The sequence below is a fragment of the Thunnus albacares genome, chromosome 11 (genome assembly GCF_914725855.1).
Source record: "Thunnus albacares chromosome 11, fThuAlb1.1, whole genome shotgun sequence".
NCBI classification, from domain to species: Eukaryota; Metazoa; Chordata; class Actinopteri; order Scombriformes; family Scombridae; genus Thunnus; species Thunnus albacares.
Window position 1 is genome coordinate 2,852,162 of NC_058116.1, and position 27,950 is coordinate 2,880,111.

Consider the following 27,950-nt stretch of genomic DNA (forward strand, 5'->3'; position numbering starts at 1 on the left):
AGAGATTAGCTTTTTCCTGCTCACTACAGCTGCAGCACAGCTAGAGAATGAGTTACACCAAAAGAGATCACTCATAATTCTCTCATAAGCTGCTTAAATTCTGGATTTTAAAACTTATTTTGCAGTTGATTGGCTAACAATTTGATTGTATTGTCTTATACAAAGTAAATACACTGTTACAGTACAGATCAATGCATGTAACATTATAACCTTGTGCATGTTATATTCATTGATGTTATTGCTTTAATTCACACTTGAGCTGTGGAGGAAGAATTATGGAAATGACTGGCCTCCCACATAAAACATAGTGTAAGAGGCTCTAGTCTGTTTCCCATAGTGTTCTTTAGTCTCTCTACACCTGCAAACACCTTTTGTTTACCTTTAGATCCTATCAAGCAAGTCATGTGATCCTTTTCACAAATACACACAAACACATTTCCAAAACAAGTCTTTTGTACTTACCTTACATGCAGACAGTTTGTTTCTTGCAGAGGGATTAAACGGAGGCAGAGTGGATGAAAGATACTGCTGACCTTTACAGTTTGTCCTTATAAAAGCAGGAACACAGCTGTCAGCACGACTTGGAGTAGAGTGACTTGCCTATGCATACAAACGTAGGCTGCAGCACGTACACGGTGCTATTTCTTTGTCACCTTGGTGACAGTGCTGGCTATGGCAGTAAACACTGCTGCTGGATGTAGCAAGAAGCCACACAGAAAACTATGTCTTCATTGAAGTATATGATTTTCAAAGCACATCTTTTTCTAGTTGTTGGCCCTCCTACCACATATCAGCCTTGAAACAGAACTTTTTAAAATGCTCATCAGAGTGGAACAAATATGCGAGGGAAGAAGAGCTTTTTGGTAAACACATGGCTTATAACCATCACAGATACGGTTGCATTCAGTGTAACAAACAGCAACATTCTGCCTCCATCTCTCTGTGATCGCTTAATTTGGCCAATCACACAACACAAGGTGTCATCAACATGTCTTACCGACACAGTGTGTCCCTGTGTTGTTCACTTATCTCTTGTTAAATACCAAATATATGTTAAAAAATCATTTTTTGAGTATCTTTATATCAAAATCCCTGTGTTTTGATGATCTGGAACAGTCTTCCAGTGAGTATTTGGTCTGCTGACACTGTTGCTGCTTTTAAATCCTGTTGTAAGACGCATTTTTACAGACTTGCCTTTTGCATGATAATTAGTCTTTTCTTTACATAACACAGCTCTATTGTGCAACCACCTGATTTTATGTTTATTGTAATAGTTTCACTTGTTTTTTTTACCTTTTTTTTAGATGATTTATTTGTAAATTTCTTTTATAGTCTTTTTAATTGTGTGCTTGTATTTAGCTGTTCTTGTGTTTGTTGTTTTATATTTGTGATAGTTTTTTATTTTGTCTATGGAGAGCACTTTGTGCTCCTAGCTTGAAAAGTGCTATACAAATAGAATTATTATTATTTTCTGATTCTCTTACATCCTCAGGGGTGTAAATTATACAAAAATGTATCCAGGCAAATGTGATTTTGGGCAACTACATATAAAACTGCACTTGACTACTTGTGGGTTATAGTAGCTAGCAGGACGGGTGAGGGAAGTGTGTGTGGAGGCCACGGTCCTCTACAGCTCAGTTTCTCTCTGTAGCTCCATCGCACCGTATTAGCTAAGCCATGCCCATTTTCAGACAGCTGTGCAGTAAAATTGTGATTTGATTAAGGGTCTAAATATAGGTCATTACTGTTAGCCTGGGTTCACAAGCAGCATTTTATGACCCTCAATCAGTCATTATAATATATTTGTGCAATGTCCATTTGCTTTCTCATATAGTCATTTAGTCTAAGCTAAATGGGTATCTACTACAGTACTGGACAGAAAATGAGACATTATTGGAAAATAGTAATTCATATTGTGTTCACATCCAAAAGCTACAGCTAACATGGCCAAATTCTTGGGACTGTGGAGAATGTTAACTGGATGACTAACAAAGTAATTGTCAGTTACAGTGATGAGGTCTTCAAATTTTACCTCAGAAAAAAGCTTCAGTTTTTCAAAGAGACTGATGAATGAGAAATATACAGAATTACAAGCGGGACAGAGCCTTGCAAGAGGCTAAGTAAGGGGGAGGTTTGAAAGCTTGGGGAGGCTATTCTGAAACACAAAATAATTCATCATTAAGAGTAGGTGCTGAGACCAAGCAGAGGATCTGACCAGGTCATATGTACAATTGACTGTAAAAATCTCTTGTGTATGATGAATTGTGCTGGAGCTAAGTAAATAAGTGAAAAGATATGACTCTTAAGAGCAGTATTTCAACTTCACCTTTATCCTTTTGAGAAGATCATTGCACTCAGGGCACAATGTCAAGTGCAGGAAGGGCAAAAGCATCAAATATGGTGAAAGAAAGGCTCTGCACACTTCAGTCCAATACCAGTACAGTGGAAACCACTTATAGTGATCATTGTTGCAGTCATCAACCGCTTATATGGATCAAAAAGCTTGGGACAGAATCATTCCTATACAAATGCTGTTAAAATAATTTCCTTATAGTAATCAAGTAGTCCGCTTACAGTGCTCATTTTGCGTCTTGTCTAGCAGTCTCCAGCTCGACTAGGTGGGAGTGCAGTTTAGCTTGCTGGTTAAGTGGTTTGCTTTTCAGGCTCTCAATGGTTAAGAGCTCTGCCTTGAACCCAGACAGCTCAGGATCTGTCACCATATCTTTGGAAAACACAGTCTCTCAAGAGGATAACCCACAACTGTATTTCAGACACTGCCTTGGATTTCTGACAACCAGCAGCTGTAATACAGCAATTACCATTAGCTCCACCAGCCGTCAGCTCTGCCAGCAGTGGCGTCCACATAGAAGCTGTCAGCGGCTCAAACTGCCAAGATCAGGCCAAGCAAATAATGATCAGTTAAAAAGACTTAAAAGTCATTAAAAACAGCATTCATTTCCTATATTCAGCAAGAAAACTTTTAAAAAAGTCAAGAATTATAATCAGAGTTTGGCAAAAAACCAGATTACTGTCCAATTTGGTGCACTGGAAGTTGGAGACCTGTACTGTGTTTTGAAACAGTCATTAAATTCAGTAAATAGCGATGCTGTCCATTTCATTACTTTATATTCATGTAATTAATATACAAATGCCTATTAGATGGCAATCTGCATGAGAAATAAAGACAAAGAAAAAAGATTTGGTTATAATAATCATCTGCTTATAGTGATCAATTTGAGCCGGACAGATGCGATCACTATAAGCGGTTTCCATTGTATTAAATAATAAAGTTGAAGTTTTATTGGGCAGGGAAAATGTTTGACAAAAGAGGAACTTAAACCTTTTAATGACATCAAATAGAACACACCTGCACTTTTTCATGCAAGTACACATGGGAAATGCAGTTCTGAAACGTAGTTCCAAAGGTCCAAATATATAAAAGGTTTTACTGATACAAAATATCACAAAAACTGAGGATGAATAACTATTGGACCTGTGCCCAGAGCCTTCCTTTCTTCAGTTTCAAAACTGTCCAGAAGTGCTTGTTGTATCATCCCAGGTGGCTACCATCAGCCCGCTGCCAGTCTTTCATCTCTGCTTGGTGCTACCACATCAGAAGCCCTCCATGACATTTAGTAGTAAAGTGCATGAAATACAATAAGAGTACACATTTGCACATGCAGTCTCAAATAAGCACACAGGGCAAAGTAGATAATTACGGCACAGTTTGCCATTTTAATTAATGAATGTATTTAAATATTAATCCAATGAAAAATGATAAAGAACTAGAAATGTCTTTAGGCCACATACGAGTTTGGAATTAACAACCCTCCTACATCCACCCTCAGTTTTTATAGTCCAATTTTCATTTTCCTTCCAGCTTGCTCACAGGCACACTGTGAGAGAGCCAAGTTGGTTCAGTAAACTTGGCTGTCTTTTATAGTTTGTATCATAAACCCCGCACTGGGTTGGGCTTTGGTTGGTTTGCTTTTCTGCAAACTGTTTTTGGTTGTCAGCAAAGGATGTATGGGGGATGTAATCCAGTTTATAGTAAATATCAAAGGCTTCAATAAAGATCAAGGCCACATGCTTAAAGCTCTTAAACAAAGTTGTTTACTGCTTGAACAATTCAGAACATAACCTGGAGACTTTTCCCCATAACAGTGAGTCACTATAGAGCTAACAGTGTCTTGTTAAAAACATATGGCTCTAGACTCAGTCTTCTAGGGCCAAATAAATTAAAACAAAATAAGAAAAAGTCTTTTTGTCATTCTGGTGCTGATGACACTATGACAAAAAAGGGAAAATAAGATCCACATTGAAAATGAACACAGTTGTGCTTTACATTTTAAACAAATCAGCATCATCTTGTCTGTGAGAGCCCTGTTCAACATATACAACAGGCAATGGAAAGGCAGGAATGTAAGTAAGCTTTGATGTCATTCAGTTCGTTCTTCCTCTGGTTTTCTGAAGGTGGGTGGAGAAAGAGATCACCTCTCTCCTTCCCCTCTCATCTGAACCCATAAAGTCATTGTACATGGTGAAAACCACCTTCCCCTTAACTGTAAAAAAAAAACAAGATAATGTCATTAAATATTTGACTCCTAAGAATGCTCTGAATGTATGCCACCAGAGAAAACTATTATTGTTTTGATACCACAAAATAACCTGTAAAGAACAACACTGGGACTGCAACTAGTGATTATTTTCATTATTGATTACGTTTTTCTAAATAACTAAATCACTCAACCCTAATTTATCATTTTTAAAATTAAGAAAAGCAGCAAATCCTCAAGTTGGAGACACTGGAACCAGAGAGTATTTGGCAGTCAATTAATTAATTAACTAATTGTTTCAGCACTAATCCACATATTCTAACAAAGTAAAAGAAAAATGTATGTGAAGAAAGTATAGCAATGACTAACTTAAGTCACTTACTTGAGCACCAGTCACAAGGGTGTCTCTCTTTTGTATAAGGCTGAACTGGTGGGACCTTCAAACTGCAGTTTGATGGCCTGTTTAAGATTAAGCTGGGGGTCTGTGGTTGTCATAGTGACCATAACATCCTCTGGCAAGGCACTACAAGGTGGGGCTGGCGTAAAACTGTAGCAAGAAGGTGACAAAATGTTCTTCTGGGGTAGAGAATCCCAAGCTTCCCCTTGAAGTGGGCTCTGTAACCTGTATGGGTAGCCAAGAGGGGGATTCTCTCTGTTTTTAGCACCTACTGCAGGGCTGTCTTGCCCTGGCATTATCCCCAGGGAAGCCATGACTGAGTGCCATTTACCACCTGTGTAAGTAGTCCTGTCTGCTGTTATTAAGTTTTGTTTGTTCATTTTGTCATGATATTCAAGTCCAGATGACAAGCCTTTCTGAGGCAGTTCACAGTTGTGCACTATGGCAGTCACTGTGCAAACAGTAGGGGGAGGGCTGCCTTTGGGATGCCTCTGGCTGCTTCCATGGAGGCTGCCCATGCCTGAGCCCCCTGGAGGGAGGGTAGATGGACGGCTACGACTGCGGGGCAGTGAGTGCTGTTGGATCTGCTGGATAAAGCTGAGGCTGTCAGCTGGAACTGTCTGCACCGTGGCTAGCGAGTGGCAGGTAGATGAGGTCTGGGAGCTCTGCATGGAGTGAAATCGTTCTGCAGTGGAGCCGGGAGAAGATACTGAAGAGGAGGAGGTAGCAGCTGCGGCTTCACCTCCATTACTCTCTGAGATGCCTGAGGAAGGGATCTTGTTGGGTTTTGCAGGGGAGACAGTACTGGAGTGAGGCAGCAGGCCTAGGTATGGCTTGGCTCCATAGTTCTCCAAAAGCCTGACAATATTGAAGTGCCTGTGTTTCCCGGCCACTTTGACTGGACTACGGCCATATTTATCCATGTGGTTGGGATTTGCACCTCTTTCCAGAAGCATTGCAACAATGTTAGCATGTCCCTCCTGGGCAGCGATGCTCAGAGCTGTTGCTCCCTGGTGGCAAGCAAGGTCTATATTGACTCCACTGGCTCCTAGGAGACAACATCCCACTTCAGCATGTCCTGTCCAAGCCACTGAATGCATTGGTGGTCTCCCCTCTGTATCCTGTGCATTGGGGTTCGCCCCATGCTTCAAAAGTAGGTCTACCATCTCCACACATCCCTGCCAGGAGGCCACATGAATCGCTGTACGGCCCTCAGAATCTCGGGACTCCAGGGGCACCCCCCCTTTCTCAATGAGGAGCATAGCCATTTCAAGACGATTCTCCAACACCAGGAGGTAGAGTAAAGGCCGTCCCTCAGCGTCCCGGACATCAGTGTCAGCCCCTCGCCTCATGAGCAGCTCTGCAACCTCAGCATGGCTCTCCAGCAGAGCAGCACTCAAAGCAGAATGTCCATCGTATGCCCTATGGTCAATAGGAGAACGTCTGTCCAACAACAGCCTGACAGTGCTCCAGTGACCTTCTTGGGCAGCCAATATAAGAGGAGTGCGTCCTTCAATGTCCATCTCTCCGACACGTGCCATGCTGCCTCGCTCTGTCAAAGCAGCACACACAGCTCGATGACCTTCACAGGCAGCAGCATGCAGTGGAGTCCAGCCGAGGTCATCCTTGTGGTTCTCGTCCAGGCCTCGGTCCAGGAGGGCGCGGACAACCTCAGTGCTGCCCCTTGCTGCTGCCAGGCAGAGTGCCGTCCTGCCTTCACAATCAATGGCGTCCACAGCTGCTCCCCAGAAAAGCAGCCGTGACACTGTCCTCATGTGGCCCATTGCTGCAGCAGCCAGCAGGGGAGTAACAGCAGCTGCAGCCGGGGCATTGCCATCAGGGCCAGCAGTCTCATCTACGTCAGCACCAGCTTCTAACAGAAGCTCAACTATGTCATCATGGCCCTCATAGGCTGCAAGAAGCAGTGGTGTCATTCCATCATGATCTCTGTGTCCTGGATCTGCTCCACGCTCCAGTAACCGACCTGCTACCTCCCCATAACCTTTGACCCCTGCTGCTGTAGGGACACAGAGGGCAGCAACTGACAGGGCAGTGCGCCCATCTCCATCAGCTAAGTTAACTTCTGCATTGTGGTCCAGCAATATCTCCACAGCTTCATGATGTCCCATATAAGCAGCAGCAATAAGTGGTGTGCGGCCTTTGCTGTCAGCTTTGTCAACCTGTGCACCATAGTCCAGCAGGGTCAGGACTGTTTCCTCATGACCCCCCCAGGCTGCAGCTCTGAGAGCAGTCCGGCCCTCACCGTCACATCCATCCACATCTGCTCGTGCATCCAGCAGAAGCCTAACTGCCTCGCTGTGTCCTCCCCAAGCTGCAGAGCGCAGTGCTGTCCAGCCTTCATTGTCGACATGCTCCATCATCCGCACTGCAGTTTCTGGCTGCTGGTTCTTGGCCCATTCCAGAAGCACAGACAAAACTTCAACATGGCCCTGCCTGGAGGCCAAGGTCAGTGGCGTTTGACCCTGATGATCACTGATCAGTGGATCAGATCCGTGTGTCAGGAGAAGTTTGGCTACATTTGCAGAACCCTCGAGGGCTGCACTGGCCAGCAAGTTCTGTCCATCTGTAGAACCAAACTGGTTTACAGACACCCCACTGTCCAGCAGCTTCTTTATAGAGCCCTCCCTTTCAAATGTCTGTTGTCCATTAGTTCCATCTTCACCTATACAAAGCACTCCAACACTTGGGTGTGCATTTGTAAAACAGGCTGTAGAGATGAGCCCACTCCTCATTAACAGCTGGAGGACTTCCTGACTGACCACAACAGGAGGCTGAGTTAAGGATGTACTGAGGGCACTGCTGCAGCTAGGAGTAACAGCAGGCACACCTGCCCACAGCATCCACAGTGCCAATAATGAAGGATTATCTTTATGGTGACCTGAGCAAACTAAATGTGTGGCTAGCTGGCAAGTGTCCTCAATGTCCAGGTGGGGTCCCTGCAGAGTCAGAGCCATGGCGAGCATGCTGTGACCCTCTGTTCTGCTACACAGGTACTTCTGTGTACAATATTTGACATCTGTCAGCCACTCAGCAAAGCTGGCATGAAAAAGTAGTTTGCTGCCCCCAGGGCCATCAATTAAGAGTGGAGAGAGTGTCCGGAGCTTGTTCTGGAAGTCCTGGATGCTGAGAGAGGTGTCATGTGTCCAGGCTGCTGTGAACAGCTGCTGGGGTGTGAGGGGCCTCGGGGCAGCTAAGAGCACATTAAGGAGTGGCTTTATGTAGATGAAGAGCCCCCGGGGAAAGAGTCTCTGGCACAGCCAAAGGTAGAGGCCATTGAGAGTCCCGGGGATGTCCCGGATCTCCCGCAGACCAACTAGGGCAGCTGCCACGCCGTCCAGCACACGCTCAAGGAAGAGAAAGCAGCCGCCACTCTTGATGTGCAGCAGATTCAGCATGTCAGCAGTGTCAGGGGTGAGCTGGCGGCGAAGTGCTGCTTCTTCATCCAGCCGGCAGAGGATATACTGCTGCACGTCGCGGACCGGTGGGGGCTTCCGCAGATCATCCAGACAGAGCTTACGAAAACCTACAACAAAGGAGATAGCAACATTTTTTTTAAACAGAAAGATAGTTTTGCATATTTGTCTGGTATAGACTCTTATCAGTCCTACATTATGCTAATTTGGTTTTTCAATCTGTCTCTCACTGATATTCACCATGTGATACTGTGAACAAATTGTTCAAAACTACCAAAATAAGAAAGCAGATGGCACAGGGAATGCTAAAATCACCAGAACCTACTGTATGAAATAACATTAGGATCTGCATTTTTGCTTTTTCTTTCCTCATTCTGCCTAGCATGGCCTTTCTATCCATTTCTTCATCTCCTGTACCTGTATTGACAACCATATAATGGTATTTTCATCTTCTGGTTTTTTTTTTAAGGCCATTACATTTTTTTCAAAATGTGGATGTGTACACAAACCTGCTTCACTCCACTGATTTAAGCCTTAGCATATAACTGTATTTTTTAATCAGTAGTTGCACAATCATTGGATGCATAGTTAATGTGAATGTTACAATCACCTGCAATAATGATTTTATCATGATGAGTAAAACAGAATGTGGACATCATGATCAGGGCTATCTCCCGTGTGCCTTGATAGTAATTTTTAGAGCTATTGTTTGTGTATTATATGTCGATCCATAGTTATTAAAAATGACTTGATAAGTGATAAAATTTGATCAAATAAGAAAACAATCATTTCAAATAGTGATTTCACCGTCTGATCATGACTGCCTGATATCTACCACATACGTGACTATCCCCTCACAGACTCATATTTACAATATATTATCTTAAAGTGCAACACCCTATAAGATGAGTCATTCTTTCTTCATACCTGAAAACATTTTGCAGATAGCCTTGTTGTGGCGGCGGACAGAGCAGACCAGCAGCAGCCAGCCAGGCAGCAGGTGTTGATTGGCAGCCAGGAGCTCTGCGATAGAGCCGCTCTTTCCATCTCCCTCTCCCATCCCATATCCTACATCCAGGGAGTCCACCACAAGCATCAGCGATTGGGCAGGAGGAGGAAGGTCCAACAGGGGTTCCAAAACTGATCTATGAACATATGAGAAAAGAAACAGAAACAGAGTAAGAGATTAAAGATTTAAAACATCCGTATAAAAAAATGCAGGAGTCGTGGACAGATGAGGGAGATGAAAGTCAAAAATTGGAGGTGGATGAGCGATATAGAGTGAAGAGACATGAACTGTTTTTTTTTTTTTTTTTATACTGACTGCAGTGTGATTACATGACAGATAAACACAGCAAGTCAAACCTCTCGCATATAAAGTCAGTGACACTACATGAAATCATTCCATCACTATGCAGGCAGCAGTTTTGCCATGACTTCAGGCAATTCCAATTCAAGCACAGACAGGTATTGTTGCCTTTTTACTTTCATTTTCCATTTAAGATATTTTAGAAACAATCTTAGCATACATCTCGGCCTTTTAGATACAGTCAGTGTGAATAGCATAAAACAACTCTACACAGAACTACACTAATTTCCTAATTCCGGTCGAACAAACATCACAAGAGGGCCAACTGACAATCAATGCAAGATGCTTCTATCAGCTATAGTTTACGAAATTAACAACTGACATTAGCCCGAGTGATGGCTTGAATTTGGCACCCTCCTTTTTACTGAGGGCACTGTGAGAGATTCTGTAAGAGCATTTACCTCAAACCTTTAACTTTATAAAACAACTATGATGTAAAATACTGTAATATCTTCTACTGCAATTAAACATTAGAACATGATTTAATTTATTTTAAAATGTTCCCCCATTTAAACAAGTAAATGTCTCGTTGAGATTAAAATCTTTTTTTCAAGACAGATCTGGCTAAGAGAGAAGCACTGAAACAGCCAAAAAAGAAGAAGAAGAAGAAAAAACAGAAACAAATGCTAAGTTTGGCAAAAAATGAAATCACAGTGTAACTGTCTTTATTGAGCATAATCAGCACCAACGTCCCGCTGTGATCTGATGGTGACTCAGGTTAATGGAACCTCTGAAATGTCCTGCTTCACCCTGGCCACACTCACACACATACACACATGTGGGTTGATGTGTACACAGGTTATGAACACACACACAATCTTCTCATACCACTGCATACTTTTATATCTCTCTTTGAGGTCCTCCCACAGACTACATTCATTTCCTGACCTTTAAATCCTAAACTTCCTCAGTGTGACATGCTCGAAGTCAAAGCTTTATTTCCTCTCACTTAGCTGTACACTACTGTAACTCCTTTTACTCCTGACCAAATAACAAAGATAATAATAGTAACTCATTTTATGCACAGTTGCAGCCTAAACCCGCTTCACAAACCAATTAAAACATTAAAACAATACAATAATTAAATAAAAACTTAATACATACATTGTATATAATGCAGGTGGAATTCACTGATTAACTGATTATCTTAGTTTACAGAATTGTCTTTCCTGCTTCTTGTTAGACAGATCCGGGGCAGGAAAGGCAGGGAGAGAGAGCGGAAGGACAAGTAATGCAAGTCCTGAATGTACAAATGAATGAATGAACCCAGTGTAGAAGCACAAACAACAAAGGGTTTCTTGGATTCCAGTTACACCTAGACTTAAGACCTGAGGCAAGTTTAAATGAGGAGAATGAAATCCTGCAGCTAACATAAGGTACAGAGCTGCTGGAGAATGAAAACTTCATCACAACATCATGGAAGTGTGAGTTGTATGAAGGAAGTGGGAGCTCTTGAGAACGAAGATAACGTCTGCCGGATGGCCACTGTTGCTGCAGTAGAAATGTGCCTGAGCCAAAACCAAAAATCAACTGTTTTCTAACACCTACACTGGTGCTGAGTATGCAGTAATCCTAGTTATTATAGAAAGCGCTGTTCACCCTGTCCTAACAAAGCTAAGCAGTGGGAGATCTTAGACCTGGTCAGGGTTGAGAAGATATAATTAATGGATTACTGATTCTAATCCTATAATGAAAACTAACATTGACTTCTAACATCCTCAAGCATCAAAGCTTTTAGAATGTAACAGATAGTGAAATATAATTGTAGAACATTGCTTTACCTTTTCATGAAATGAACAAATTAAGAAAAATCTTAAATTTCCTGATGTTTATCTTTCTTATTTGTTAGTTTCCAGTATTTCAGACATGGTCTCCAGTTCAGACATGGACTGACTGTCCATCTTGGTAGAGGTTGGTGGACTGTAAAAACACCACAGATAACAACGGAGTCCCTTATAAAATCTGATACGTTGCATTTAATGAATATATTAGTGTCAATAAACAAATAGACACCACTGTACCTACAGCACAGTGACATGCTGATTCTCCATTACAAACATCACATTTACTGACTAGAAAGTCAACTACATGTTTAGTTAATATATGTGCACCAACTCTGATTTAATTCTGTGTTCTGTTCAGCAGTGATTTGTACAGAACACATGCAGAAGAGGATCTTGTTTTAAAGGTGACAAACAGCAATTAAACCGTGACAGCAGTCTGGTATAAATGGGTTACATAGAGGCTGAACTCCCGTCAATTATCCTGCAATAAACACAGGGTGTGTGTGTATGTGTACTGTTATTAGTGTTAATGTCTATGTTTAAGAATGACTAAAGGGTCCAGTCACCTTTAGTCACCAAAAAAAGATTAAAAAGAAAAAATGAAACAACCTTCAATCTGTGAAAAACATAGTATGAAAAAAGACTTTTCAGCCTAAAAATGATCAACAGAGCATTTTGCATATGGGATGTTAATGCCTAATAATATCCAAATGAGCAAAGTTTCCAACTTTGTAAAAGCAGAATATGCGGTTACACTAGCAGGAAGGAAACAGCTCCAGAAGTGTTTATAAAGCGCTGGAAAGAGGTCATCTGAGCTGTAAACAAAGCTGCTATGCCAGAAATACATGAAAACGTTAGCTGGCTAATGTGGAAAGCTGTGAAACTGAAAGAGTAACTTAAAGCTGCAGGATCATCAACTGAACACGCTGAGGTCAATAACTACATATCAGTTTCAGGATTAACATGTACGTAGGGAGTAGGTACAGTAAGATGAGTCATCCATAATGATTAAGACTTCAAATGTAAATGATACTTCAATCAAATCGGCCTTGTTTGAGTTGCAATCAAAATTCTTACATTAGTAATTGCACCTCGATCTGAAAGACTCAAAGAACAATGAGGTCCATTCAACTTCATACATACAATTTATATATATGACTCCCACACACTGGAAATGTAATTTAATGTCACTTGTTAGGAAGAGCTGCATCATTTATTGGTGATAAGATATCACCAAGAAATGATTCAGCAGAGGCGGTGAGCCACCCATATCCTGACGCATCTCGTTTCACGATGAATTTAGTCATTGGATGACAGCCTACACAACAGCCACATTCTTTAAATATATGACATTAACTATGTGATATATTGCCTCTGGGCTTTTCAGCTGAAGGTTAATATATTTTACTTTTTTTATGATGTTAGTAGAGGTGGTCTTTCAAACCAGGTAGCCCACCACCCCTATAAAAAAACTAAGGGAACCACTGTGGTCATTTCACACTTCCGATTAACATTTTTTTAAATCTCATTGGGGCTACTTGGCAGCATATTTTCATTACTGATTCATCTATTGATATGTTTTTTTTTATTGAAACAAGACTAGGTCAGAACCTAGTATATGGCTGGACCGTGTATGGTCAATGTGTGAAATTGTGGCCAGTGTGTTACAGGGACAGTCAGTGGTAGTGTCAATAATGTGAATTCCTGGATATTAAATGTTCATCTGTAATTTTCTGTTGTGGTCTCAGTAATATTTATTGTTAAAGTGTACTGAAGTAACATATCACATGACATGGTTAAGCTACATTTGAGTCAAAAAGAGGTTATAAATGCAGTTGCAAGAACAACACTTTCCACTCATATCTTGGGATGTTTGATTTGAAAGAGAACTGATTTTACTTCTAATTATAACTATTCTAATTATTATTAACTCCCCCTGCTCTGTCATCTGTTTCACTCTGCGGATGTCTCTTGTTTTTCACTCTGTATTGAGTGTTTTGTTAGAGTGATTGTTATTTGGGGTGCTTTAACTCTGCGCTCTCTCTCATGCCTCTGGGTGCCTTTTTTCTGCCTCTTTCTCAGTCGAGTGGAAATTATAAATTGGGCGCAAATTCAGGAGGCTTACCTCCGTCCAGTTATCGCAGTTACAGTAAAATCAAGCTCACCTTCAGAGCAGCCGCCCCTCACTAAACTGAGATCAAAGTAACTTCATCATTCACTTAGTCACTTACTCAAGGACATGCGTTATAGGGTTGGCCGCGCTGTTGCGGTCCAGCCAAAAACGCCCACCCCAAGCTCCCACATTCCAAGGTAATGTCTTTAAATGGCCTGTTTTATGCGACTAGCAGTCCAAAATTCAAAGATGTTCAATTCACAATGACGTAAAACAGAGAAAAGAAACAAATATTCAAATCTGAGAGACTGGATCCAGCAAATGTTTGACATGTTTGCTTAATTTATATGATGAATTAAAATAATTTACTTTTTTCAGTACAAAACATGATTCATCCTGATGTATAGTATGTTTCTTTAGCCAGTTACTTACACATTAAACTTCTTTAGAGAATATTTAAAGACCAAGCCTTAATGTCAGTGAATCATTTCATTACTTAAACAACACAATAGCCTTGACTTTTATCATTGAGCATATCCTGCAATTAAAAGCAGCTTTAAACCCTGCCCTGGGTCACAGCTACTTCTGGGTCACAACAAGCTTATCATACCTCTGTTTGCTTTAGTCATCTGATTAAAGTGACACTCCCTCTCCAGGCATATACTCAGTTCTACAGAAGAGGAAGTGAACCTTTTATTGCTGTTAGAGGTTTTCCTCTCCATCTAGCCCACATGACCCTGATTGTGGGTTTGTGGGTGACCCTCAGCTTTATCTGGACTTGTGCAGAGGTGCATGTTACAATCAAACCTCCTGAAATAAGGAGGCTGGCTCTCTGCCAAACATATCACTCAATTACTTAAATCACTTCACTGGCTCCTAGTGCAACACAGAATTAACTTTGCCCAGTTTATTTCTGACCTGCTCACTGACTACAGCCAAGTCACACCTCTTAAGTCATCTTCTAACTTCTAACCTAGAATTAGACCCAGATTACTTTGGTCTTGTTCTCAAGAAACAAAAACAAAAGCTTTTCTGTTTCCTCAGACTCATGAAGACTTACTGTTTGTGTGCACCTGACTGTATATGTGTATCTGTGCAAGTCTGGTTCTTTACTGTATTTGGCTGGGTGGGGGGGTTGTCTTGTATCCTTTCTTCTTTTGTAACTGTTGCTTTTTCTTGTAATTAATCTATTATATTCTTCTATACATGTTACATGCATTTTAAGGTTTTATATACATAAAATTGCATTGCTATTGAGCTAAGTTCAGGAGGGAAGATCAGTGAGAAAACTATAGATTTGTTTTTATTTCTTATTTTTTACAGGCAGAGATGACCTGGCAATGAAATTCCTTTTTAGCAACACTACACTGTTTAATGATATGCATGTGTTTTATTATTCCATTGTTATTTGAACTATACTTGACCAGGAGAGCCTTATTCAGATGAAAGAAATCTAAAAAAAATCTATTTTTCAAAAGTGCTCTGGTCAAGATAGGCAGCACTAACAATGAGTCACAGACTAACAATATAAAAATACTAAAAGTAAATGTCAGTTCCTTCAATTTGTGCAAGAGTTTAAATAGAATAGGAATAGTGATAAATATATGTATGTGATTGGGGGGGGGGGGACAGTCTTAGGCAGTGACCTCATTTAGGATCCTAGTAGCCTGAGGGCAGAAGCTCTTCCTGAGCCTCTCAGTGCTGGCCTGATGTATCCGGCACCTTCTTCCCGACCGCCGCAGGGAGAAAAGCCCGTTATCCGGGTTGGGATCCTTAATAATTCTCTTAGCCTTATTCTTGCAGCGCCTGGTGTAAATATCTTTTAGGCTGGGTAGAGCACCGCCCATTGTGTGTTCAGTGGAATGAACCTTTGCAGGGCCTTGCAGTCCTGTTCGGTGCTGTTTCCGTACCAGGCAGTGATGTTCCCCGTCAGGACGCTCTCAACGGTGCAGTAGAAATTCTTCAGTATTTGAGGGGATACCTGGAATTTCCTGAAGTGTCTGAGTTGAAACAGTCTCTGCCTTGCCTTTCTCACCACCGAGTCAGTATGCAGTGCCCAGGTCAGCCCCTCGGTGATGTGGACACCAAGATACTTGAAGCTGTCCACCCTCTCCACTGAGGACCCGTTGATACTGAGGGGGGCATAATTCCTTCCCTGCTTCTTCCCAAAGTCCACTATCTGTCATATTGTAGTTCTTAGACCTTGACACATGCTTCTGGGATTGCCCTCCTGGAATTGTAGTTCCACTTTCTTCTCGTAGTCCCCTTTTGCCTCCTTTACTGCTCTTCCTACATTGTAGGCTGCTTTATAATTGTCCATCAGTCACAGGCTGCAGTGTGTGTGTTTATGGCATCCCAGATGGATTTGGTAATCCATGGTTTCTGGTCCTGGAATGATTTAACTGTAGTTTTTTTTACAGTTGCTTCTGTTGTTTCACAAATTAAATCCACCACAGACTCAGTGAATCCACTGATGTCATCGGTGACGTCAACAGTGGTGTCCTGGAACGTGCTAAAGACCGCTTATGTAGTGCAGACTGTAAGGCAGCCGCTGACTGGCCTCCTCATTTCCTGACCTCTTGCATCACTGGGGGCATGCATCATAGTTTGATTACATAGTTTGACCTCAGCAAGATGGCTGCATGGTCGCTTTTCCCAAACGCGGGTAGCAATTCTGCTCTGTAGCCATTTTTGAATGGTGTGTAGCAGTGATCCAGAGTGTTTACTCCCCTTGTGGCGCAGTCAATATGTTGATGGAAGTCTGGCATAACCTTCTAAAGGTTAGCCTGTTTGAAGTCTCCAGCTATAACGAGCGGAGCATCAGGATTACCAATCTGTGAGCAGTTCAAGTCTCGGCAAAGATCCGACAGGGCAGCCTCTGTACTCGCCTGTGATGGGTTGTAGACCACTGTGATCACGACTGATGTAAATTCCCTTCGTAGAAAGTGCGGTCTGCATTTGATTGACAATAACTCCAGATCAGGTGAGCAGGAATGGGATAGCATTTCAATATTCCTACTGTCACACCAATCTTTATTCATCATAAAGCACACACCTCCTCCTTTTTTCTTGCCAGAATCCTCTGTCAAATACAGAAAAAGAGTCACCTGGTTGAATGGCGCTGTCCGGTATTCCAGGATTTAGCCAAGTTTCAGTGAACCAAAGGGCATTACAGTTCCTGATATCCTGTTGGCAACTGATCTGTGCACGGAGGTCATCTGGTTTATTATCCAACACCTGTACAGTGGCTAGCAGGATGCTTGAGAAAAGTTCCATGTGGCCAGAATAACAGCTTGTGTTCAATCCCTCTACGTTTACCTTGGTGTTTCCTCCAATGTTGAGATGGATGCAGAGATGAACACAGACATGGTCCAGCTTGTCTGTGTGGTTGGGATCATAGCTGGTGTTCATACACTCCACCTTCTCTTCAATGTTTACATTTGAAAACCTCGTCGAGCCAGGTAGCAGAGTTGGCAGGAGGAGAGTCTACAAAATGGTGAGTTTCACACCTACAGTAACATGTTAGCTGTAGCTCAAACAAAATCTGGTGCATTTGTCTGTTTGGTTTGGTTCATTTAGGCTGGTGTGATAGCTGTTAAAAGGAGAACACCACCAATTTTACCCATCAAAGTTTGTTTACAGGTCTCAAGGTGTACTACTGCCTAAAAGTTGTATAAAGCCTTTTGTAGCTCCAGAGGAGATGTAGAAAATCTGATAACTTGCATCATTTGGGGCTTAAGATTACAAGTTTGAAAATTAAAATTTTTTTTTAAAATGTCGAGGCGTGAAGTTAGAAAGAAGTGAGGTTGCCAGCCCTCTGTAGCCTGCTCCTCATCTCTGCTTGAACTTAGCACTTGAGGCTATATTAATCACTACGAGCATAACACATCCGAATCACCAATCAAACTGTCAGCAGTGTGGGTAATGTAGGCGCCAGGATTTGACAAGGAAGAAGAATGTGCGGAATAAAAAAGACTATCTTTAGTGTTATAGGAGACCAACGCTGAATCAGTGGAGTACCCTTTTAAGCAAACTCTAGTGCAAATCATTTGTGGTGTGAAAGCTTAATAGTCCAACTACCAAATTTTATGATAGTAGATATGTGATTTTACCATTATTTAATCAACTGCTGTGAAGTTAAAAGAAAACCATCTGAATAAGCAATCTATAAAAATATGAAAGATCACATGGTAGCCATGGTATCAGATATGTATGTCAGCACATGACTGTGAGGATTTTCACATCACTATTTATCACATACTGTACAGTAAGAAATCCAGCTGTAGTCTTGCCAACTATGCTCATAATCAATTATTTCTTTGCAAGAAAGAAGCTTCACAGAATGAACCAGATTTACCAAACTACAGTATAGGTGTGAAAGTGACCTGTATCACACCCAAATCAGCAATCAGAGGAGAAAGCACAAGAGTTTCTGCCATTATGATTTGAACTCCCAGAAAGAGAGGAACCTTTTGAACTTTAAATCTAAAGGCAGAAGCTTCCAGGCAGAGGGTCAGGCATTACATTAAAGTCCAGTGAAGGGTTAACGAGTTGGTGACTACAGAGAGCTACCAACGGGCTCAAGGCATACGGCCCATGTACGCCCTTTCACTGCCAATTCAAGCCTGTGTTTCATCAGTTTGTCAACGGCTGTTCTCACATGACGGCGTTTCGCCCGCAGAGCTCCAAACACAAACAGCTGCTGGCTGTGAGCCAGTCTGAGGGGAATGTGGAATCCAGCTCGGTACTTCACACCAGAGAAGAGCAAACACGGGAGGAGTGTAAAAGGGCTCCAACTCATCGCAGAGTAAACACACCGGGAGAGAGTGAAAAAGTCCTGGTGAGGAGGGTGACCTCACTGACTGCAGCTGAGACAGTCACCGGGGTACGGGAGGCATTTTTCACCTCTTTGTTCTTTTTTTTCCCCCCCTCTCTGAAAGGATGTTGTGTCGTAAATAACACTGTAGCATTCATTCACACTGGAGGCCCATTGTGTGTGCAGTGAATGGGCTGCATTATGAGAGGAGGAATAAATATAAGACGAGGAAGAATAGGTGGTGCAGTCTTTTTTCCTGTGACTGTCTCTGCCTGTCTTTACTTCGCTGATAGTGAACCACATGGCTTTACATTGACAGCTTGTTGACAGTCTAAACACCTGCAGAGAATCACCTCTATTTAGAAGAAAATGGTTTCAGCCTTAAAGCTTTTATGGGTTAGGAAAGTGTTCAGGCTTTTTACCACGACATGAGCAGGAGCTGCCAATGTGTTTGACACTCACTCACTCATTTTTCTAGGCAGAGAGCAGAGCTTTTTATAATTATCTACATGGGCGTTTTATTGCAGTGTTGCTGATACTGTGGCTGATAATTAATCTGTTTATCAGTTTTCAGTGGAATTTGATCATTAGTGTATACATATTAGTGATGTCAAACTGTAAATAAAAGCTCAAATTATTTTAGTTTTACAACAACCTACAAAAAAATTTTCATGCATCAGTTTGATTGATTTTATACATGATTTTTTTTTTTTTTAATACATTCTCTATATGTTAATATATACCAGTATCTAGGAGCAGGTCATATGGATAAAAGCCTCCATGATATGTGTTAATATGTGAATGTGGAACAAAGGAACATTTTTTGGGCCGATTCAGCAAATTAAATACCTGACACATGTAAGTATAAATGTTATAGCAGAATCTCTGACAGTCGACACCATTTCTCATAGTGTATAGTGTCATATTCGATGGCCACTGAAAATCCAGGATTCTGATTGGCTAGAAGGTGTGGATTAACTTTAAGAAACTGCTCAGTTTAAGTGTAGACCTATGAGGTAGGTGTTTGTTTGCCATTCTAAATTAATGATAAAAGATCATTTCAGCTGCAACAATCATTCAATTAATTGATTAATTGCCAACTATTAAATTACTAACTATTCTGATAATCAATTAATTGTTTTGAGTCATTTTTTTTGAACATTTCCAAATTCTCTGATTCAAGCTTCTCAATATTTTCTGGTTTCTTTAGTATTCTATGACAGTAAATTGAATATCTTTAGGTTGTGGGCTGTTGGTCGGGACAAAAGTAGACATTTGATGACATCATCTTGGGCTTTGGGAAACAGTGATCAACATTTTTCACAATTTTCTGACATTTTATAGACCAAACAACTAATCAATTAATCGAGAAATAATGATAGATGAATCAATAATGAAAATAATATAAATAATAATAATAAACAAATAAAATGACTGATATACTAATTTGATAATAACTAGCCATCATATAAGCAGGATAATAACCGGCTGTGTTGTTTTATGACTTCATTAAATCATGGAACTTACGCCTCATCGGATATTATCAGTTACATATTACCCAACAATACTGATAGTGTAAAATTATTCTTATTGCGATACTGTTTTAAAATATCTCCCTACTTTCAACCGTAGTCAGTTAAGATTTTCAGGTGAGTGCATATGTAACAAAACTGGGTCATCAAAGTGATCTCGGATTAAAGCTGACAATAGATGAGATGACATCATCATGAATTATTTATCATGTCTATAATGACTACAAACACCGGACGTTTTTGGTCACAACACTCGAATGTTGAAAACAGACCATTTACAAAACAAGAACTTGTGGTGCAGGTTTTCGGTGATACTGCACATTCATTTTGCTGTATCAAGCTGCTCTCTTGAACATGCACGTACACGCCGTGCACCTTTGGCAACTTTCCTCTCTCCCTCTCATTTGACAACCTTCAAATTTCCCTCAAATCTGCTTCAATAAAACCTTATTCAAGATCAAGCTTGTTACTGTCACATCAAAAAAGGTAGAAATGACATCCTCATTTTGAGAATTTTGGAGTGAAGACTTAAAAAATATGCAAACCTCTTGAAGGTGTCATCAGGGTTTCTTTGACAGGCAAGAGGCTCCAGAGCAGAGGATACAGATGGGCTGTTCAGGATCTCTTTGTACTCAGGAGGGAGGAGAGGTGAGGCCCTCAGCTGCTCAACCAGGCCCAGGACAAACCTCCACAGGACTGTACTCCTTTGATCCTCCCTCTGGCAGAAGTGGGATGCCAGGCAGCGAGATGCCAGCCCAACTGCCAGCCCTGCCTTTGAGGTGGGCCACACCACCTCGGTGCACAGGGCAGTCTTCCCAGCACCGGGGCCCCCCGTCACCAGCAGCCCAGGCATCTGGCCCGGCATGGAGCGGGCATCCAGGCAACGCCGCAGCTTGTCCAGGACCCATTCCCGACAGTAGAAACGCCGGCCCTGAAGCAAGCTGGAGCTGCTGCCAAGTCCGCTGCTGCTCATTGATTCCTGGGCGTCTGACATCCAGGGGACAACTCAGTGCTCGGAACTCCACGTCCCATACTCCTTCAGTAATTTTACTCCAACTTTTAGTTTGAGCTGCAGCTGGTGATAGTTCTAGTTTGTGACAGCTCTGGACAAGACCTGGATATTTCCTCAGTTTGTCAGTTCCCGAGAGTGTTGCATCAGGTGATTATTATCAGTAGTTGTCCTTCCCCTGCAGGTCTAGAGGAGTAAGGCTGACAAGAAGAGGAGTCAGCGAAAGGTTAAGTCAGCTAGTGCTTCACCTCTTCATTTGGATTTGTCTTGACTTTTTTGTTGCTGGGTTTGACACGGCAAAGCAAAGAGGAGGATTCACAGTTACCACCATTCATGGAGCCTCTCCTGGAGATCTTGTTCTGTCAGTAATCAGAAAGACGGGGAAAGAATGAGTCAAGAGAGGAACTGACAGCATGTTATTCACAGATATAATGACACTGTATCTCACCCCTCCCCTGCCTGAGTCGTCCTCTGTCTTCCAGTTACAGCTACAGTCTTCTCTCCTCACAGTTTCTGTCTCACTCCTCTTAAAGATTTCAAAGCATCGATCCCAGACTGCAGCTTCAGCATGGAATTCCCCTTTCTTTCTCATGTCCTCGGCTCTTTCCCTTCCCTCTGTTCAAACCCCACACCTCCCTCTCAGTCTTTCTTTCTCATGCTCTCCGGTTTTTCTTGTTTTTTTTTTTCCTTGTCTCCTCCCTCCCCTGGTGTTTCTCGGCTTGTCAAGACATGTCCGAGAGAGAGAGAGCGAGAGAGAGAGAGAGAAAGAGAAAGAGAAAGAGAGAGAGAGAGACAGAGAGAGAGAGAGGACTGGTGGCTGGGAGCGATTCCACAGTTGACAGGTGGGAAGGTTTACCTGGGGTCAAGGTTCAGCCACAGGGCAGTATTACACCTCCAGCTTTAGTTTTAAGTGATTTATGCAGGCAAAGCCACATTACACTCATTAATTGGTAAACTGAGTATCTTTGGGTTTTGGACTGTTGGTCAGGCAACAGAAGCAATCTGAAGACATCACCTTTAAGTTATGAATTTATTTATTTATTTATTTATGTCTGAATTTATTTCTAATTAAGGGAGTTTGGTGCAATTTATTTTTTCTCACCCTAAATATTTTTAAATTTAATTGCATTTTTTTTGGTGGACTGCGACAGCAGGGCCAGCCCTACAAACACGTCTGTCCCTGACTGACTGACTGACTGACACCAGTGGCTGGCCAAAGGCCTGCCAAACCTATGTATCCCATTTCGCACCAACTGTCAGCAATGGCAGAGATTAATATTTTGTAATTTTCATTGTAGGACTGTTAATATGTCACTCTATTAAGTTTTAATAGTTTTTCAAAGTAACCATTTAGATTCCCAATATGTGGTCAGTTTATCTAAATAAGGCCTCTTTGGGAATTTGCTTTCACAGAAGGGATTGCTGGATGGGTGAGACCAGATGTTGTGATCAATACAGTTATGTGATGCAGTCACATGACCATCTTGCTTGAGTATAGTTCAGTGTGAACAGTCTGCTGGTAATGGCATACTTAATTGTTCAGTTAGTAGGCAGTATGCAGTACATATTGACTGAGTATGTAGTAGGCGGTACGTTAGTATGCGATTCCAAACACAGCCAGTTGGCTTCAGTCAAAGCCCGGTGCACTTCCTAGGGACTTGGTCATCTCATGTCGCCACTTCCTTCCATTGTTTCAAATTAAAAGCCCTCTAGCGTTTCACACACTGTCTAGCCACATATTGGGTTTTGACCTAGTCCTGTTTTTACATCCCCCATCTGCTGGATTTAAAGATACACCTATTCATTATAATTTCATTTCATCAAACAGCATGAAATCCTTGCTTTCTTTGCCTTAATTTCATGTTTATACTTTATATATATTTTTTAATTTTAGTTATAAATTTCCCTCTTGAAAAAATCCAGACTTCAAGAAACTGGGGCCAATTTCAAATCAGAAAAGATTTTACAACTCCACATTTTTTTCCCACTATATAATCGGCTGTTAGTAACTGCTCAATTTCCACATTGTGTTGTATTTTTAGGCAAAGCCCATAATTGTATTTCATTTTATCATGTATCCAGTGTGCACACACTGATTGGGACACAGGGTGTGCTGTAGATGAATCACACAGTTATAATGAAGGAATCTGATAAAAGCCTGCTGGTGACGTAATAGCAGCATTCATACCACTCAGAGTTACCATCACTTTTATACTATGAGATCATTTAAAGTAAAAATAGGGAAACAAATGAAAACTAACTTTTAAAATGGAAAGGGAAAAGCCAAACAAGATGGTTTGACTTCTGATAAAAAATCTTTGAGAAATCCGGACGAGGACTGTCGGAGGCTTCAGCGTCAAACTTAACATAGCCCCACATTTCAAGCCAGTGACTGATCATACATCAGATAAATTAAGCTGAATCTGTCAGATTATGACTTCTGTGCACATCATCTACAACATGATGGCCATGTGTAGCATTTAGCCTGTATGGTTATACCATTCTCTGACCAACATACACCCTCCTACAGGTGGATGACACATGTTGTACGCTGTTGACTGGGAAGTGCCAAATACTGAAAATGAACTGGAAAATGAAGAGATGTGTTGTTTTAGCAAGGCACTGATGACAGTAATGAGGAGAACTGGCACCAGGCAGTGAAGTTGTCTACATTCTTTTCATTACTTGTGGTATTTACAAAGCCCTCAAAACCTGGCATGTAGTCTGTAAAGACGTTGGTGCAGGAAACACAGCCAGCAGCAGCAGCAGCAGCAGCAGCAGCAGTGTCTTTATGGAGCTTCACTGATATGCTGTCCATGGAGGAGTCATATTTATCTAACCCACAGTCACAGTTCAACAGTTCACAACAGTTTACTTCCCATTTTAAGTAGTTAAACTGTAGCCCACAGTGCTGCTTCAGCAAACTGTAAGCAATCATTCAATACTTCACAAAGTACAAGTCATCCATAATAAAATGGAAAAAAAACTAAGAACATTTTGGATAAGTCACAATATATAACTAAAAATTTTGAAGAAGCAGTGATATCATGACTTACTTAGATGATGCAAAGCAACAGATCCATTGTTTTTCTTTCTCAGATTCAGTTTGTAAAACTACTGATTTACCAACAACTAAGGCTGCCATTAACAATTATTTTATTATCAATTAATATATCAGTTATTTTTTGTCTATGAAATGTCATAAAATAGCAAAATAAAAAAAGTCACAATTTCTCTGACCTCAAGGTGACATCTTGATTTTTTTTTTTCAGACCAACAGTTCAAAACGGAGAAAAAAAAATGGAGAAAAGCTGCACATCCTCACATTTAAGAGGATGGGACCAGTAAATGTTTGTGTCAGAGTTGGACACTAGAAGACACATTCATCTACTGAAAGGGGGAAGTTTCAAAGGGTGTACTCATACTGAAGGTGCCCTTTGGACTTTCTTGTACATAAAGAACGTTTTTTTTTACATTCAGTGTTACTGAATGTAAATATAAAATACCTAAAATCATTCTGTGAATTCTTTAAGTCTGACAAACGTGTCAAATCCATTTCATTCCTCATAAAAACATTTGCAAAGCAGATTTTTCTTATATTAAATCATAGTTGATTATGTGACATCACAAGTTGTTTGGAGCCAGTCATGATCCAGTGTGCAACTTACACAAGTGAGGTGTGGAAACTTGAAGCCCCCAGGACACTGAGAATGGACTACACAGTGAAGTAGGAGACACCTTGTCTCCAAAAGTGTTATTTTAAGCAGAAGTCACAACATAAGCACTTATTAGGAGTTGTGTTTGTTGAATATTCACTTTTCTTTTAGCTCTGTTTTGGTCTCCACCGATTAAGCTTTGCTAAGCTAATAGCCTCCAAGCTTCAGCTCCATTCTTAACGCAGACATGAGGATGGTATTGCTCTTCTCATCTAATTCTCAGAAACAGAGTGAAAAAGTGTGTTTCCCCAGACACTGAACTTTTCCATATGGAGCTTGTGCCAGGTGGTGACTAGATTAGCTTAGCATACACTGGAAAAGGGGGAAACAGCTAGATAATAGGCCTACTACCAGCCCTAAAGGTCACTAATAATCACATCTTGTTTGTTTAATCCATACACAAATAGTAATGTAAAAACAACTATATGTCATGTTAGGGGGAGTCAGCCCTATACGTGCCAAAATGTCAAACTATTCCTTTAAATGTTAGTTTTGTTTACATATTATTAAATATATTTATATTTTTTAAATATAATTTCATATATCTTGTGGCATTTATTTTATTTTTTAAAGGGATTTTACATCAGCATTTATTAAGATTCCTGTGTGTCCATCTAATGAATATTGAATATTCACAGTCTTTATAGCTGTTTCCTCTCCACCAGCTAAGCTATGCTAAGCTAACAGCCTCCCAGCTTCAGCGCCATACTTCAAAGATAATCATATTTTTTTTCTTTTTGTCAACAAATCTCATGTGCAGAGCCAAACCAACAATGAATTGATCTACTTACAAGTATTGTGTGCACTGAGTGATGTTCCTTCGACCCTGAAGGCAATGGCTACTGTAGTTTGTTTAGAAACAGCTCCAAAGACTAATAACAGCGATCACATTTTCACTCTCAGGAGAGCAGTTCCTTGTACGGCAGACACCACTGAGGATGTGCAAACAGCTCTGTTTACAGAGCTTTGCCAGCTTGTTGTGCTACATATCACAACCTCTTGACTTTGTAGGTTACTACCCTGTAAATTTCTCAAAGGACTTTGTTATTAGTCTTTGGAGCCGTTTCTAAACAGACTGCAGTAACCATTGCCTTCACGGACGAAGGAACCCAGTGCAGCGTAGTGGCTGTTTGACATGTTTTTAATAGTTTTTGGACAACGACGGAGGTCTACGCACAGAGGAATAAGATCATCACACACACAATACTTAGGCTATAAGTAGATTAAATCATTGTTGCTTTGGTTCTGCACATGGGATTTGTTGACAAGAGGAAACATATAAATCACCAGCCTTATCCTTTAATGCACACCAGTGGTATTGCTGTTTAAAAGAATGATTTTTTCGATTTACCTTTTTATTTACTTCTAGGCTATGTTATTTTTTTTTATCCACGGATCACCTGCTTCATGCTTTTTAAACATAAATTACTCATCTTACTGCAGGCTAATATGTATTATTTTACATAAACCTCACAGCCAATCAGCTCCTGGCTTCACTATTGTCACATTTTTCACACTATCGGAATCTACAGGTGATCCGCTGCAGCCCGTCAGCCCTCCACCTGTCTGATCACACACGAAACTACAGGCGCAATAAAACCATCATCTATATGCTAATGTGTGTTTTTACTGACTGACCTCGATAATCAGACGCAGTATTCGACGCCATTGTAAACAAAAACAGAGAGCACTGACTAAATACTTTGTCAGTTTGTTTAGACCCCGACAGACGAGCTCCCCAGAAAGTCGAACATAGCTCTAATTACCCTCAACATGCCGTGTTTGAGTTTTAAATCCAGCTAACGTGATCTTACCTGACAGGACCGCTCACATCTCTGTCTCCCTGCTCGACTCCTTGCCGACAAACCGCAGCACTTTACCGGATTCAGTCACGTGTATCCTCTCCCACAATCCTCCTATAGCATCACACTGAAGGTTAAGAGACACTTCTGGTAGAAATGTGTTCTGTGCATCTCACAGACTGATATTTTGTCTCATTCCGTCTCTCAGGAGATCTACTCTCTCTGCTTCCTGGCTGACTATCAAAAAGGATGTCGCTGACAAAAACTGAAGGACGGTGTCTGATGGCATCCTCTGCAGGGCAGGACTGACACGGATATGTTAGACTGGACTACAGAACTAGTTTTACTCTCAGACAAGGAGGTCCATGCTTATGGACCCATTCATAACAGGATATTACAAAAATTGATGGTTAAAAAAAATGTAATTCTCATGGTAAATCAAAATGATAGAATAGGCCTACAACGTCAAAAGAGTGCAAATTTTGGCTTTCCTAAGTTAAACGTGATATAAATCAAATTTATGAGTAAGCAGGTTATATTGCTTTCTAAATCAAAATTTTGGTGATTTATGTTTAATAAATATTATAATTCTGATTTAGTAATTTTAATAATTTTGACTCAGTCAGCTATTTTTAATTTATGAAGTCATAATTTTGACATGGTATTTCAAGATTTTCAAAAGTCATGTTTTTATTTTATACCTCTGAGTTACTATTTCTTAATTTGGATTTATAGCCTCATAACTCTGATTTAGTAAATCTAAATTATGACTTTCTAAGTTAAAAAAAGTTTCTAAGATTATAAGATTCTAATTAAATCAATATGTAGATTTCTCAATTTTTTCGATTTACAGTTTTTTTTAATTATTTTTTTTTTACTGTAGAAATAGGCTTCGGTTTACTTTTGTTTTCTGATACTGTAGGTTTGTTTACATTTGTAAATACTGTAGAGCACATAAATGGGAATATATTTCTGAATTTTCTTATTAGTTGAGAGTCACATAAATGCATAATCAATGTGTGGATGTGCCTCAAAATTATACTTAAAAAAATATCAACTGGGCCTTTATATTCAAAAGGTTATTCCAGGACATTGAATCACCAGAAAAGGAAAACATTGCTCAGTTTGTAATGTACTAATTGTGGTGTGAGAAATTAGAAGGAAGAAGTGTTCTTAGACCAGTAACACCTTGGAAATATACAGTATACCATGCGTATTCCTTCAGTCTAAAGTTACTCAATTTTCCCAGTAACACCGTTCCTTTGTCAGGAGTATTCTTCCTATTAATGCAGCTGACTCCACAGCTGATGTGGAGGGACATGTGTTTGGTCCAAACCATATAAAACCCTGCTTTAAGCCACTCAGGACCCCAAACTGTCCCACGATCACAACTGAACTCACAGTGAAATGAGAAATGACCTT

General features: G+C 40.8%; 1 protein-coding gene across 3 annotated transcripts; it reads right to left on the reverse strand.

The window, feature by feature from the left end:
- Nucleotides 1-3,708: 3,708 nt before the first annotated feature.
- ankrd50l (ankyrin repeat domain 50-like) lies at nucleotides 3,709-26,822 on the reverse strand. Of its 3 annotated transcripts, none has more exons than XM_044366171.1 (5): nucleotides 26,541-26,822; nucleotides 20,547-21,369; nucleotides 9,315-9,532; nucleotides 4,939-8,497; nucleotides 3,709-4,562 (listed from the first exon to the last, which is right to left on the reverse strand). In XM_044366171.1, the coding sequence occupies exons 2-4, from the start codon at nucleotides 20,993-20,995 to the stop codon at nucleotides 4,950-4,952; spliced, it is 4,215 nt and encodes a 1,404-aa protein (XP_044222106.1). In that variant the 5' UTR covers nucleotides 20,996-21,369; nucleotides 26,541-26,822; the 3' UTR covers nucleotides 3,709-4,562; nucleotides 4,939-4,949. The 3 variants fall into 3 exon arrangements, with proteins under 3 accessions (XP_044222106.1, XP_044222108.1, XP_044222107.1); XM_044366173.1 differs by lacking the exon at nucleotides 26,541-26,822 and adding an exon at nucleotides 25,518-25,674; XM_044366172.1 differs by lacking the exon at nucleotides 26,541-26,822 and adding an exon at nucleotides 21,459-21,675.
- Nucleotides 26,823-27,950: the final 1,128 nt, after the last annotated feature.